The sequence below is a fragment of the Purpureocillium lilacinum genome, assembly GCF_023168085.1.
Source record: "Purpureocillium lilacinum CBS 284.36 DNA, scaffold_6, whole genome shotgun sequence".
In the NCBI taxonomy this organism is placed as follows: Eukaryota; Fungi; Ascomycota; class Sordariomycetes; order Hypocreales; family Ophiocordycipitaceae; genus Purpureocillium; species Purpureocillium lilacinum.
This window is the reverse complement of record NW_027072116.1, coordinates 1140201-1154427: the sequence shown is the minus strand read 5'-3', so window position 1 is coordinate 1154427 and position 14227 is coordinate 1140201. Positions and strand designations below refer to the sequence as shown.

General features: G+C 60.6%; 5 protein-coding genes across 5 annotated transcripts; all 5 read right to left on the bottom strand.

Annotated features, from left to right (window-relative positions):
- Positions 1-100: 100 nt before the first annotated feature.
- On the bottom strand, positions 101-1220 carry PLICBS_008261 (uncharacterized protein; the record flags this gene model as incomplete). Its single annotated transcript, XM_065601360.1, has 4 exons — positions 101-346; positions 414-957; positions 1078-1106; positions 1191-1220. 4 exons carry the CDS (start codon positions 1218-1220, stop codon positions 101-103), a joined length of 849 nt encoding a protein of 282 aa, XP_065457432.1.
- Positions 1221-2144: 924 nt separating this feature from the next.
- PLICBS_008260 (uncharacterized protein) lies at positions 2145-2932 on the bottom strand (the record flags this gene model as incomplete). Its single annotated transcript, XM_065601359.1, has 3 exons — positions 2145-2551; positions 2663-2771; positions 2840-2932. 3 exons carry the CDS (start codon positions 2930-2932, stop codon positions 2145-2147), a joined length of 609 nt encoding a protein of 202 aa, XP_065457431.1.
- A 349-nt stretch (positions 2933-3281) lies between these two features.
- On the bottom strand, positions 3282-4607 carry PLICBS_008259 (subtilisin-like serine protease; the record flags this gene model as incomplete). Its single annotated transcript, XM_018324241.2, has 4 exons — positions 3282-3479; positions 3576-4088; positions 4157-4342; positions 4413-4607. The coding sequence occupies 4 exons, from the start codon at positions 4605-4607 to the stop codon at positions 3282-3284; spliced, it is 1092 nt and encodes a 363-aa protein (XP_018177420.2).
- A 1144-nt stretch (positions 4608-5751) lies between these two features.
- PLICBS_008258 (uncharacterized protein) lies at positions 5752-6869 on the bottom strand (the record flags this gene model as incomplete). The annotated part of the gene is made up of 2 exons (XM_065601358.1): positions 5752-6149; positions 6251-6869. The coding sequence occupies 2 exons, from the start codon at positions 6867-6869 to the stop codon at positions 5752-5754; spliced, it is 1017 nt and encodes a 338-aa protein (XP_065457430.1).
- A 2200-nt stretch (positions 6870-9069) lies between these two features.
- PLICBS_008257 (TTAGGG repeat binding factor) lies at positions 9070-12890 on the bottom strand (the record flags this gene model as incomplete). Its single annotated transcript, XM_018324242.2, has 5 exons — positions 9070-11063; positions 11123-11638; positions 11693-12254; positions 12323-12705; positions 12842-12890. The coding sequence occupies 5 exons, from the start codon at positions 12888-12890 to the stop codon at positions 9070-9072; spliced, it is 3504 nt and encodes a 1167-aa protein (XP_018177421.2).
- Between the last annotated feature and the right edge of the window lie 1337 nt (positions 12891-14227).

The following is a 14227-nucleotide window of genomic DNA, read 5'->3' as shown; positions in this document are numbered from 1 at the left end:
TGACAGCAACTCCAAACGCATCGCTACCATATGCGGTGAACAGTTTCCATACGTGCCCGTGCGTGAGAATATCCGTGCAAGTGGATGATCCAGCCACCGCCTACCGACTGCTAGGCGGGTTTCCTTCCTCGACGGGTCTGCCCGTGGGCGTTGGCTGTCTCTCCTGGAGTGCGCCGTACCCCTGTGCCTGTGACGGGGCCTCGACAGTGCCATTCGCCTCCTGCTCCTCGTCCGGATTCAGCAGAGACTGGCTGGCGGTGTCGTCACAGTACGGCTGCTTCCAGTCTCGGGTGCGCAGCGCCGTCCACCACTTGGTGCGCTCGCGCATCATGAGAAGGCCGATGATCTGTGAGTGCCCCAGTCAGTATCAACGCCTAGCTAGCAGTTCCTGGTACAGTAGAGGGGATGCGAACCTGCATCAGCCCAACGACGACGACGACGCCAAAGTCCACGCCCGAAGTAACCTGCATGGCGCTCTTCCACGGCACCTCGCACGACGTCGCCCGTCCATACATCTCGGCACATGTCTGCGCCCCCTCGAAGGGATACGCGCGGTCGTCCACGGCCCTGAGCCCGCAGCAGCGATACGTGTCCTGCACGAGGCGGATGCTCTCGCCGTCGCGGGCGTCGTAGAGGCGGCCCCACTCATAGTCGAGGAGATAGTCGAGGGCCGGGGAGGGGACGAGGCCCTCGAAGAGCAGGGTAGCGAGGACGCTGGAGACGACGGCCTGGAGGCCCTGGAGGAGGACGGGGGCGAGGCGCTCGAGGGCCGAGTGGTCGAGGGGCGCGAGGGCGCAGGCGTGCGAGTTGCGCAGCAGGTTGGGGTAGATGTAGGCGTTGATGAAGGCGGCGATGGGGAGGACGACGGCGAGGACGGTGATGAAGGGCGAGAGGGGGAGGGAGAGGTGCGCCGTGTGGAAGTGGACGACGCTGTTTGTTGGCGTTGGCGTTGAGCGCCTGCGTGTCAGCGATGATGGCTTTGGGCTTCGCGTGGCGATGGATAGATGGATGGGTGGGTGGACGGATCAATCGATCGATGAGAACCTGGGAGAAGAAGAAGAAGGAGAAGCGACGTACACTGCGACGGCAAAGAGCACGACGCTGGCCTAGATGTTATCGCGGTTCGCATCATCAGTTCTGAGCTTCCCAACGCGCGTTTGCGGTGTGCCTCTGCTCCGCGGCTGACTTACAAGCATGTAGAAGACGCCCGGGTTGAACATGGTGGGCAATGTCGACACCGATGACCGACGACGATTCTTCAATACCGCACCCCGAGCTGCAACAAACAATTGCCTGTCGGGGTCTGTCTGCCCGACATTGACGAGAGGGGGAGAGAGAGAGAGGGAAGATGGCAGCAACGGGAGAGAGGGGGGGAAGGAACGGAAGGAGAGAGGGAGAGACACAGCAGCAAGCAGCCCCCAAAAAGAGAGTTTCGCGGGTGTGTTGTAGCTTCGAGCAGCTGCGTGTCTCAGCGGTCAGCCCATTGGGCGACCGCCTGGCCGCGGGGGGGCGGAGGGAAATAATTAAAAATGCGCAGCAGCAGTGACGACGGGCCCCGAGCCAACCGTGTGACCAACTTTTGTTTCGACGAACCCCGCGCGCGCGCCTCATCCGCGTTCCGTCCGTCTTGTTTCTCGGAAGGGGGGGTGGGTGAGTGAGTGAGTGCATGTGCGTGTGTGTCGGTGAGCTGTTACGTGTGTGGATATGTGTGTGTGTCTCCTGTCGCGTCGCATCCCGACGTCATATCTGTGCCTACTCCGGTAATGAGCGCATTTGGCTTTCCTGGAGGTCCGTGGGACGTGCGGCTGTGGCGCGTGGACGACAAAACGACGACTTCCGGGGGTGATGCAGATTGGATGTTGGGCCGAGAGGCTGTGCCCTGGCGACTTTACAAACAATCACACACAGCATAATACATAGTAGCGCTGGTCGGTTTACTGACAGAAGGGGTGTCCATCCTCCATCTAGCCGTGCCGAGTCTGGCTAATCCACAAATGAAACCACAAACAAAACAGTATATCGCTATTCGGTTCCTGGCGGAAAGGGTTTCTATCATCCATCTAGCCATGCCGGCTATCGACGTGGGCTGACCTCCCATCATCGAATCTCGAATCTCGATGCCGTCGGGGCGGCGATCCTTCTAATCAGTATCCGTCACACATGCCGTCGAGATACCTCTCATAGCGGCCCTTCAGGTGCGCAATGTGCGTCCTCGTGGCATAGTCGAGCTCGTCCGGTGTGTCCTCGTACACCGACTCCAGGTCCACGACGACCATGCCGTCGCCAGCAATGAGAAAGTTGTCCAGCTTCAGGTCGCCGTACCCGAGCCCAAGCTCCTCCAGCTGCCTAAAGGCTGATTCGAGTCGCCGCTGGAGCTCGGCGGGCTCTAGCCAGGGCTTCTTCTGCCTGCACGCCTGCACGCCTTCGACTTCGGATAGGACCAAGGCGCGGGTGCCCTCGCACGTGCCCTCGCCAAGGCACCGGGGTATCAGCGTCCCCTGCAAGGGCCGCAGCTTCTCGTACATGCGCTTTTCGTTGTCGAAGTCGCTGTCTCAGCCGGGCTTGAGCTTCTTGACAATGATCCTGGATGAGAGGAAGTAATTGGGGGCAACGCATTGAGCAAAGGTGGTGAAAAATCGGGGAAGATAGCTCAGAATCGAACATACGAAGCTGCCGAGGGAGCTGCGGATGATGGAGAGCCGCAGAACGTTGGGGTGATGGCTGTCGTTCGGGCTTCCGATGGCGGATATCGTGACATATCCGAGTCGGAGCTGTAGCATCCATGGCTGCATGTCAGCCATCAAAGGATGAGATTTGATGGACGCAGATGCCTCTTTACCTGCACTCTTGTCTGCGTGGAAGCGGCAACATCATGTGATACCATGGGAGAGCGATCAGATGATAGTGACGCCGTAGAATTCCAATTGTCCATGGTCGTCGCTTTGGTGAAGGGCGGAAAAACAACAACGGCCAACGGCGCGTTCCCCGTGCTTGGATGAGAGCATCATCATGTGTTGTGTGCGCAGTGGGACAGCTACATTCATTTGTCTATTCAAGCAATACCCAATCTTTCCACCTTACATAGCAACACCGACACACCCTGCTGAGCGCAAACCACCTTTGCAAAGGTTACCAACAGCAACGAGGCACGCACATGCAACGCAACTGTCCCCCCAAGGAGACCAACTTACACGGCGAGCCAATCGGTAGCGCAATCACCAACCATTGCCAACACAGCCCTCAAGCAACAAAGGTTCACCAACATGGCCCTCCCGACGACGTCAAGTCTCGTCGCGGCGGACCTGGTTAAACGCAAGGTGATTGCTCGTCCCGTTAGGAACGCCTTTGATCTTGCCAATGTGCGCCGTCAGGCGAAGATGAGCGCAGAGGTTTGCGGCGCCAATGTCCTTGAGCGCTCGCACATACGCCGCCAGACCGACAACGTGCGGCGCTGCCACCGACGTGCCATTCACAATAGCCTGCGTTGATTCCGACGGGTCAGCAGCCCGCCCTTCTTGACGTTCCTCGCATCGAGAGAAAGAGAGAGAGAGAGAGAGAGGCAGGGAGTAACTTACAGTTTCGCCGTTAATTGTCGTCGACTCTACCTCGCTTGCTGGAGCCAAAATATCGACGCGGCGGCCATAGTTGGAAGCCTTGTACCAAGTATCGTTTTTGTTGGTGCCCGCAACGACGCAGACGTACCGCGCCGTCGCCGGAGATCGATCCGCCAACTCCTTGCCGTCGTTGCCGGCCGCTACCCCGACAAAGACGTCGTTCTTGACGAGCCTTTCGACCGCTTGGTTGGTCGCCAGAGACATGCCACCGCTGATGCTGATGTTGACGAAGACGCCCTTGGGGCAACTCCGCGTCCTCATGTGTCGGAGCACCAGGTCTGCGCCCGCGATGAGCATCGACACGTCGGTCCCGCCCCGGTCCGCCATCACCTTGATGCCGTACAGACGCGTCTTCTTGGCCACGCCATACGTCTTGCTGCCGATGATGCCCGCTACGAGAGTGCCGTGGCCCCAGCCGTCCGTCTGCTCGCCCGTGATGAAGGAGTATATCTGCTCGGCTCTGCCCTCGAATTCCTGTCCGCAGGTAAGCTGTTTTGCCGAACAAGTGCACAACTCCCCAGGGTATCATGCCAAGAACTTACGGGGTGGGTGTCATCGATACCGCTATCGAGAACATAGGTGCAAGTGCCTTCGCCCGCGGTCTCGTCGAATACGTACTCGGATTCTCCGTTGTCGCGGGCCGAGATGCGGCCCAGGCCCCAGGTTGCGTTGTCTTGGCGGATGGTGCCGCTTGCCGTGATCTTGGAATCGGGCTCGACGTAGTCAACCTGCGTCCCGGTCAGCAGGAGACGGACCAATGGACTTGCATCTCAGTATCCGAGGATGGGGGTAACCTACGTCTGGATGATTTCGCCAGCGCTCCAGGCTTGCCGCGTCCAGGGCCGCACTGAAACCGAACAGTACGTTTGTGTAAACTTGGTCCGCTTCTTCCTTGACGCTTTCCATGAGGCTCTTGAATTGTGCATCCGGAATGTCGTCTCGGAACTTGACGATGTACTTGCCGGCAGTAATTGCGGAAGTGTCTCCCGGCATCAGGAGGGGGGCTGGTTCCGCCCGCTGGGCAAGGTGAGGACCCATCGCCGCAGCCGCCAAAGGCGCCACGGAGAGAAGAGCGCACAAACGCATGTTGCAGGCGGCGGGAATACGTGGTGATTTGCGCTGCCTACCAAACAGTTTGTGCTTGGACTCAGTCGACACAAGGAGCAACCGCAAAGATCAAAGCTCAAGCGGCCAAGCACTCGGTCTCTGAGGGACACGGCCCCTTATTTACCCTCCTGGTTACTACTCAACGACCCCGGCACCGCAAGGTGTAAGAGGAGTAATGGGGTCAGAGAGCCCAAGCGACAGTGTCATCGACATGCCTGGTTGCTGCTAGTGCAGCTATTGTTTGGGATCCATGGGGAAATCGACGTGTTTGGACCATGCACGTCCGAACCAAGTTCGTTTAGCACCGGCACGCTCATGAACCCAAACGAGGCGGCCCCTCGCCCCTCGGCAGTTTATAGGGCACGGGACCTTCATCGAGATGGACTAGACCTTGGGCCAGACGTAAATGGCGGCTAGGACCACGTGTGAGACTGGACGCTTGGGACTTTACGCTCAGCCCTAAATCCAAACACGCAGCCGAACCATATCTCTCTGCACCCCGAAACTCTACCACAGCTTCCACCACGGACGCCAATTTCGATACTACTCGTGTCCGGCATACGCACCCAAGAAGCAAAGCGTCAAAGCACTGCAGATAGAGCCCCTTCAGCGCTGCAGCACAAGATCAATTTGTCGTAGATTCCACCATTCCCTCCCACCGGCAGACTGTTTGTTCCTCCGTATACGTATGCTCCGTGGGCGTGAACCATGCCACCCAGTTTTGAGAGAGAGATGCTCCGACTGTCTACCGACCGGCGATTGCCACAAATTCAAAAGTTATGTTTTTACCAATGCCATCAGATACCCTCGCAATCAGAAACACCACGCTCCGCCTAGCCGCTCCTGGGGCCTGTATTACTTGCGATACAACGAACGCTCACTCGCTTGCAAGCCAGCTTTTGCAAAACCCCCGCACGTTAGCACGTAGTCTCCTTCAACGACAGACCCATCAAGCGCAGAGAGAAAAGGGAACTGAAAGGAAAGAACAGAGGGGGAAGCAAAGAAAAGAAGAGAAACGCACCGTAAACACCTACAAAAGCCCCTCAGAACCACGAAAGGGCCCACCAAAATACCTATGCCTCGAGCACAGCGCATCAATCACATAGCCGTCGACGTCCCTGCCGCAGCCCTCAATGGCGCAGCGCCGGTGCCGGGCGCACACGAACGAGGGCCCCGGCATCGTGAAGCCCGGCCCGTCGTAGCCGTGCACCTTGCGCCGGCACCCGTCGCGCTCGCACTCGTGGTGGCGGCAGAAGTACGACGTCTCGCCGCGCGCGGGCGCGTCGCAGTGGTAGTCCCGGCAGAGGTGGCGCGTGCAGTATTGGCGGCCGCGCTCGGCGCGCTGGTTGCAGATGCGGTCCGGCACGGGCCCGCTGCCGGTGCGGAAGAGACAGACCCGCGCCGGGGATCCGCCCCGCCCGGGGGTTTCTGTGGGGCACCGCCGGCGGGTCAGCCCCGGGTTTCAAGGCCATGTCATGTCCCATCTCTGGTGCCATGCTGTCGCGGCATGGGGGCGTTTTTCAACTCACCTCTTGCACGGGACCGTCGCCGCGCCCGCTCGCCGTCATACCCATCGTCGTCGTCGTCATCGTCACCGTAGTCAAGGTAATCGAGGTCGTCCCCATTGTGGTCACCCGCGCCCTCGAACCACACGCCGGGAGGCCGCGATCCCGTCCGCCGGCGGCGGCGACGCCTTGTCCAGTGTGTGTCACACCAGCCACCGTTCAGAGCGCGATCCTCGCAGTCGAGCTGCGCACACCTGTGCTGGCTGCAGAAGCGCCCGTCGGCGGGCTTCTTGCCCGAGCAGACGCGGCACTTGTGCTCGAAGCAAAAGTTGGACACGCCGGCCATCAGAGGCAGCGTGCATTCGCGCACCTCGCACTCGTGGAAGCGGCAGTACCGACGCCCCGACAGCGAGGGGTAGTCGCACCCGTCGAAGAGACACGGCGGGATGGCGGCGCTGGGCCGGACGCCAACGCCGCCGCCGTCGCGGAAGATTTCGTGTCGCGCGCAGTAGTGGCCCAGCCCGTTCGTGACGCCGTCGCGGCAGCCGTCGAATCGGCACTTGTGGTCGGGGCAGTAGTCGCTCCGGTCGCGCCGCTCGGTGCAGTCGTGGAAGTGGCAGCGGTGTTCGTCGCAGCGCCGCATGTCCCGGCCGCCGAACCATCGCCGCTGGTTGTGGCATCCGTCCTCGACGCAGTTGTCTGTGTGGCGTGCCGCGCTTGGTCAGAAGACGTATCCTCAGGGAGAATCTGGCAGAGCAGGAAGACCACCGACGGTATTGCCAGCAGAAGCGATACACGCCGGGCTGGCCCTCCCTCACTTCTTGCATGCACTTGGCCCCTCCGGCCGACCCCTTACACCTGATGTCTGTTGCTCCCCAGCCCCGCGCCTCAGCGTCAGCCCTTCTTTTTTCCTTTCCTCTTTTCTCTTTCTCCCTCGCCTCCTCCACCCCCCTCTGCCTGCCCATGATGCCCGTGCCAGTACAAGCATTTAGGCAGGGCAGGCAGGATGGGAGTGGACGAGACATGGCGCGCAGCGGTGGGGGCAACGACTCACGCTCTTCACAATAGCTCACATGGTTGACACGCGGACGGTCACACAGCCTCCCCCGCTCGTCAAAGAAGAGGCACGAGTGAGGCTCGCAGTACGGGGACAACTGGTACTTACCCGAGCCGCGGGGGCGGAGCGCGCAGGTGCTATGTGGGCACCGGCCGCTGGGGTGGCTGCAGCGCTCCTTCGCGAGGTCCTCCAGGTGATACATGGCGCCTGGTAACGGTATGCCTTTGGTGGTGGTGGTGGGCTGAAGTTCAAATCGGAACGGGGAGGGGAGGCCGGGGGGCAAGTCAAATCTTGCGTGTCAAGTGTAGTTTCTCTCTTCTGTGTCAAGTTCTGAGTTGTCGAAGCTTGCGTTGTAGTGTTGGGTTATTGTTGGAGTGAGGTGTAAGAGGCGGTTCCCCAGGACTCGAGAAGTCGAGGAGCGGCACCCCGTATTTATACCAGAGTCGGAACACCAGAGCCGCCGAAGGCCGCGCCTCCTCTATCATTTGCCGGGAGGAGGGAGCCACGAGAATATATAGATGGCGGACACAGATCAGACCGTGCCCTCAACTCCATCAAGGCAGCAGCCTGACGTTACGATGTTGTCCCGTTGCACCCTGCCTACCATCCCCACAGGTCAGCGGCACACGGCATATGTACGTACGACAGTCCATGTGCATAGACCTGCCCTGGATGACTCCTCGCCACACCGACACATTCAAGTCGTCGTCCCTGTCATCCCCTTTCTTTCGTTCTTTCCTCCCCCCTCCCTCGTTTCTCGTCTCTCATCCCTCGCCCGAGCCTCAACTCTCCTCCGAGCACCGGAGCAGACGTGACAGTATCGCCACAGCCTGTAATACCCACAGAACCGTGACGTTACACCATCTGCCCGTCACGGGGTCAGTCCAGCGTAAAGGGACCTCTCCCCTTTCTCCACGAAGAAGGTGCAGAGGATGATGCAGCGGTTACCCGCATCATGGGTGCCCCCGCGACGCCGTTTGGGCGCAGATACGGCAGGCTTGTGCGAGATGCCGCAGGCCCACACAACCCGCTGGCTACGTATTTTGTCGTTGTCTCTTGGACGTTGGATGAGGGGCCTGTCTATGACCGACACTCCCCCTCCGAAGTTCTTGTGAAGCGCGACAGAACATGTAGTGAGTAAAAGGGGGCAGCGAAAATGCCAACTAGTTCATGCTTACTACCGACCGTCCGGCTCATCGGTGATGGAGGCGCGGCACTCATCGACACCCTCACGAGACGGGTCACAATGTCACCAAGCTAAAACAGACCAGACCGTGGAATGATTTGTAATGGTATTGCGAGTGGCACAGTCGAGTCATCCGAACCACCAAGGGTATTTCCTCGTTGCTGTAGTTCTAACTAATTCCCTAAATGAACGCGTTCGTCGCCGCGCCTTATCCCAAAGACATGCCGACGAACCCCCGCCCCATTTCTTTTCCCCCAAGACTCCGTGGTATCATATCCCATGCAGAAAAAGAAGCTAGAAGCGTGTTTGGCTGACCACACCCGATATAAGTTGTATGTTTGGCCTTGTCCGCCGAGCGCCCCCTGTCGGCCCCCGTTCTTCCTCTTGCGCCATAAGTAAAAAGGAAGCATGTAACGATGGAAGCGGTTCCAGAAAAAGATACGAACTTGTGTGCGTGAGCCCACCTGCCGGTGTCTGTCATTAGTCGTACGGCGTGTGAGAGAGAATTCGTGTCGTGGCAATGAGGCACTCTTCCTCGTCCAGCAAAGGGTGGCGTTTTTGCAGCCCGTGTGGGCGACGGAAAAGAGGTGAGGAAGGGTTTTACGATGCCAGGCTCTGGGCCACAACGGCCTGCAGACCCTCGAGCAGGGCCACCTCGGCGGCGTTGTCGTCGGCCTGTGTCTCTTCCTGAGACTTGTGCGGTGCGGCCTCGATGGGCTGAGTTGGCAGCACGAGAGGAGCTGGTGCCTGGGCAGGAGGCGCCTGCTGTGACGGAGGCGCCGACGCGGCACCCGAGCTGTGGTTCGCCTGTGGTTGCGGCTGCGGCTGCGGCTGCGTTTGCTGCTGAGGCGGGTGTCCGTGAGGCGCGGACGCCGCTGCAGGAGGAGGCTGAGACTGCGGGTTGGCGGGAGCACTGGGCGGACGGGCCACCACAGGAAGAGCAAGCGGTGAGGCCTGGGGCTGGCTCTGCGGACGCTGGGGTTGTTGCAAGTTGTTCTGGAGAGGAGCCTGGCTCTGCTGGCCTTGTTGGCCTTGTGCTGGCAGCGTGAGGGCCGGTCGACTTTGAGGCGGCTGACCTTGCGCCGGTTGGCTCGGGGTCTGTGGTTGCGCTGGTCTTCCCTGGATTGCTTGAGCCGGGACAGGCTGGTTGTGTCCCTGGACGCCTTGCGCGGGAACAGGCGCCGGTCGGGCTTGGGCTTGAGCCTGAGCCTGTGCTGCTTGCACTTGTGGTCTTGCCTGAGGTTGCAACTGGCTCTGGGGATGCTGAGCTTGCGGCTGCCCTTGAGTTTGGGCCTGTCCCTGGGCGCGTTGTGCACCGACTTGAACCTGGGGTGGTGCCTGTGCCGACTGCTGGGCTGCTGCCGGAGCCCGTGCTTGAAGCTGGGCGGCGGCTGGTGTGTGCCCCTGGGAAGCCGCCTGACCCTGGGCAGACAGCGGCCGTTGCGGTTGTGCTCCAGGGATCCCAGGCTGGGGCGTTGCCGGCGACCGAACAACGGGGCTTTGCTGCTGCTGCTGCTGCTGCGCCTGTGTGTTCTGCTGGCCCTGGGCTTGCTGAGGGTGCTGCTGCTGGCCCTGCTGGCCCTGCTGGCCCTGAGCCTGCTGTTGTGCCTGTGGCCGAGCCTGCTGCTGGGCTTGCTGCAGATGCTGGTACTGCAGCTGATGCGGTTGGTTGCCGTACGGCTGCGGCCTGTGCGCCTGAGGAGGGATCTGGGCCTGCGGTCGCGGAGGAGCCTGCGGCATCGACTGTAGCACCTGCTGCGTTGTCGCCTGCACACCGGGTTTAGTTGCCTGCGTCGTCTGTGCCGACGCGGGCGTCGACGCCGACGCGGTGGCTGCCCCGTGAAGACGACTGGCTGCTTGCGCGGATGTGTGCCACTGACTGGCTTGCTGCTGCTGGTTCTGCTGTTGCGCAGAGGTAGCAGCCGCCGCGGCTTGTGCTGGTGTCACGACGCTGCCAGTTATGCCCGTGGCAGGGCTTCCCGTGGCTCGCCCTTGAGGTGGGTGCTGCAGTCCGCCGGCCAGCGTCAGGATGCCTTGCAGCTTGGCCTGATCCTCCTCCGAGTTCATGCGTGCCCGCTCCTCCGCCTCCTTCCTGGCAGCCTGCGTAGGGGCCCTCGTCTTGAGTTCGCCAGTGACGGCCTGCAGGTAGTATGGCATCTCCGAGTTGGTCTTGAGGAAGAACAGCTTGAGGTTTCGCGCTTTGTCCTTGAGCTGGACTTGCGTCCGCTCCTTCAGGATATCGGAGATGGTGCCGCTGTGTCCGAACAGCGACAGGATCTGGCTCCAGTGAGGCCCCTTAACCATGTCAAGCCCAGCCATGAGCGCCTTCTCCTCGTCTTGGCTCCACGGCCGCCTCGTCGAGTGGGAGCCCTCTCTCCTGGTGTGCGATGACGTCTTGGACAAGGCGGCCTGCCGGGCTTTGTCGTACAGCGTTGCACTTGAGCACGTCTGATTCGGCGGTAGGTTTTCGCCCGGGGCCGGGGCTGGGGCCTGCGGCTCGGGCGGAGGTTGTGAGTAGGAGGTGTAATAAGGATGCTGTGCTTGGTGTTGCTGGAGCTGCTGCAGATAAGGCAGCTGGGCGGCCATGGATTCCGCTGCTTTCTGTCAGTGTCGATTCTCCAGGACAAAACGCCTGTGCGCATTGCAAACTCACTAGTACTTTGGGGGACGGTTGGCTGGTACGGAACAGGCGAGAGGCCGTGCAGCGTCGTCCTGACATAGTTGGAGGTGCTCTCAGCAACAAGAGCCTCGAGCTCTTTGTAGTCTGTCGCGAGATCGATCTTGCCATTTGTCTGGCCCGTTGTGGCCTTGGCCTCGCCGTTGGTGTGGGCACCGTGCTCGCCTCCTTCTGCTGTCGACTCCTCGTTGGTCTCTTCCGTCAGGCCGGCCAGCGCGTCCTGTACGAGTCCGGAAGCTGTCTTTTCGAAGAATGACGACAGGTCATCCAGGTCTACGTCGACTTCGGCGTCAGCTTGGTTGGCGGAGGTATTGGTGTTGGCGTGGCCGACGGTGGTGTCGCTTATGACATCTGCCGTGACGGACGCGTCGCGTATTTCCGTGGAGATGCCGAATTTGGATCCCAGATGCGATACCGCCGCGAGCCGCTCTCTGACGTACTTGACGTACAGCCGCAGCAGCTCTTCGAGGGGGTGCTTTTCCCTAAGGGCAGCTATACAACGGTCAGCTTCACGGCTCGAGGCGTGGCCAAGGTCGGGGAACCAACTTGGTTCGGGCTGCTCCTTTGCCTCCCCCTGTAAAGTCTCTTTGCGGGACTGAACGGACGAGACAAAGTGCTGGTCCGCGGACGTCAGCTCGTTGCCGCCGTGCTGGCCGCGCAGCCGGTCCTCGAGACCCGACATCAGTATCTCGCCCAGCACTTCCTCTGAGGGCTTTTCCGGTTCCTTCACCGCCAGCGACTCGACGGCTCTCTGCGTCATGATGCCAAGATAGAGTTCCTCCATGCCGGCGGGCAGATCGGAGACCTGGCAGTCAAACATGGACAGGAACGACTCGTCGGCCTCGTCGAGCGAGGTCTGGCTGCCGTCGATCAGCCAAGAGCCGAGTTGCGCCAGGTTCGCCAGCTCCAGTAGGGTTCGCGAATCGGCGTCATGGATTTCCAGCTCGTGCGCCGACAGGACGTGTTTCGAGGTGTACAACGATCGGATCTGTTCTAACGACTGTTTCAGCTGGCGGTAGGAGCGCCCGTGATCTGAATCGCCGTTTCTTATAAGCTTGATGGTATCTTCGAGCGGCGGCTGCGCCACGATGAGAAGCAAAGAAATGGCCTGGAACGATGCAGTGTTGGTTAGCGGGCCGCGCTTCCTCTCTGAACAAGTAGTAGCAGTATACGCACCAGGTTTCCAAGCGCATGCATGTTCATCTCGCGAATGTATCGCTGGGGCTCGAGCGCAAACGTGGCCGGGACCTTTCTGGGTTCCGGGGTGGGCGCGCTGTCCACGTCCATGGGCTCGGTCGAGGGCGCGGGCAAAGGGTCGGGCCCGGCGCTGAACTGGTCGACCAGGTCGCCTACGTTGGAGAGCGCATTCTGGACGAGAAGGGCGAGGCCATCCTCTAGCGAGTCCTCTTCTGCCTGGCCCTCCGTCTTTGCGCGCTTTGCTTCTGAACTCTCGACGGCGCCGGTTGCGACGTCCTCGAACGGCCGCTTCGACGCGAGCTCGGGCGACAGGTTGAAGTCGAGGCCCTCCAGGCCAGTCGGCTCATGCTCTTGCTTGATGTCTAGACAGTCGCCAGGGTCAGCATCCGCGAGCGGACATGTCAGCGACGCCGCGCGCACCGAGCAGCGTCTGTCGCAAGGACGGACAGAGACCCATGGCGCCATGGCGGGGGGTGAAGAGGACAGGACAAAACGTACCTGGCGCGGCGGCGGCTGCGCCGGCGGAGGTCTGCGCCGGCTCGGCCATGATGCCAATTGACACGGTTACCGCCTAGGGAGGGACATGCGCATGGATGTCTGTCGGGCGGTCGAGATGGGCGGAGGCGTTTCTGCTACCCAAGACTCTCGAGCAGAGCAATCGCAGCAACAGCAACAGGCGGGCGCGCAAGCGGGCGGGCGGGCGGTCGGAGGAAAATTTGCTGAGTCAGTCGATCCGGGTGCCCTTATATCGTGCCCCAAAATTCTGCCGCTCCGAGATACACAATCCTCACAGCGGCTGCCGGCGCGGAAAATAATTTGGCGGCGCCGGTCAAAATCAGAAGCACGGTCGCGCTGGCGGGCGTTGGCGATGCAGTGTTGTTGATTCGTCTGCGGCGTGTCTCGTCTGCTGGCTGACGGTCCGCGAATCGACGGCTTATCGCGGTGCGCCGACTGTCGTCGAGATAGATAGCTGGCGGCGTCGGCTCGAAAGACTCTGCCTGCCTCTGCCACCGCTGTCGCGACATTCGCTGGGCGACGAACAGCCACCCAGTGAGTGGGTGCTCCACCCATTCCGCAGCAAGCACTGCAGCCAGACTGACCGGGGGGGGGGGGGGGGGGGCTGCCAAGGCTGCTTCCATCCTTTGGTGGGCGACGATGCCTTAGTCAGCGGGCGTGGCGTTGTCGACTTGCAGCATTGGACGAAACACCAGGCAGGGAAGTGCTGAATGCTGGTTGGTGGTTTCTGTGGCAGGCGCTCCGGATCCGGAAAGTCTCAGTCTGTATATCTGTAACCTGCGACGGGATGGCAGATGTAGGTGCAAGTGTGCTGGCTGTACTTGAGGTACTTGAGTCGTGAGTTCTTGTCCGGCAACCTCTGCTCAAGAAAAAGGAGCAACCCTGGTAATGCAAGAGCCAGCAGAAAGTCCATCCCTATGCGTGAATCAGGCTGTAAGGTATGTCGATGGTCAAGTACATTCTACTAACCCAGTCAATTCCCCTGCATCCAGTGTTGCGGCAGGTGCGCATGCTGTCAATGCAAGCACCGCCGTTGCATCGCCCCTAGCTCCTTCATGCCAGCAGGTCCTGTACAGTGTACACTCCCAGATACCCTCACTTTAGTCCCGTGGTCAATCCCAAACTTCAGCACCTTCATGGTATCCCTCGCCGCATCATCATCCTAGATTCCCAAGTACCTATCCAACCGCCCTACACGCCTCCTAAACAGGAAACACGCTGTGACCCTTAGTCGTTCTCCTCGTCCTCCCACGCAAGTCTCGAGAGTCGTCATCATCAAAGTCATCACCGCCGCACCCTGTCATGATCGACAAGTCGCAATGCCCGTCTCACACGCGCACGCCTTGGGGCAGGTCCTCCCACCGCTGT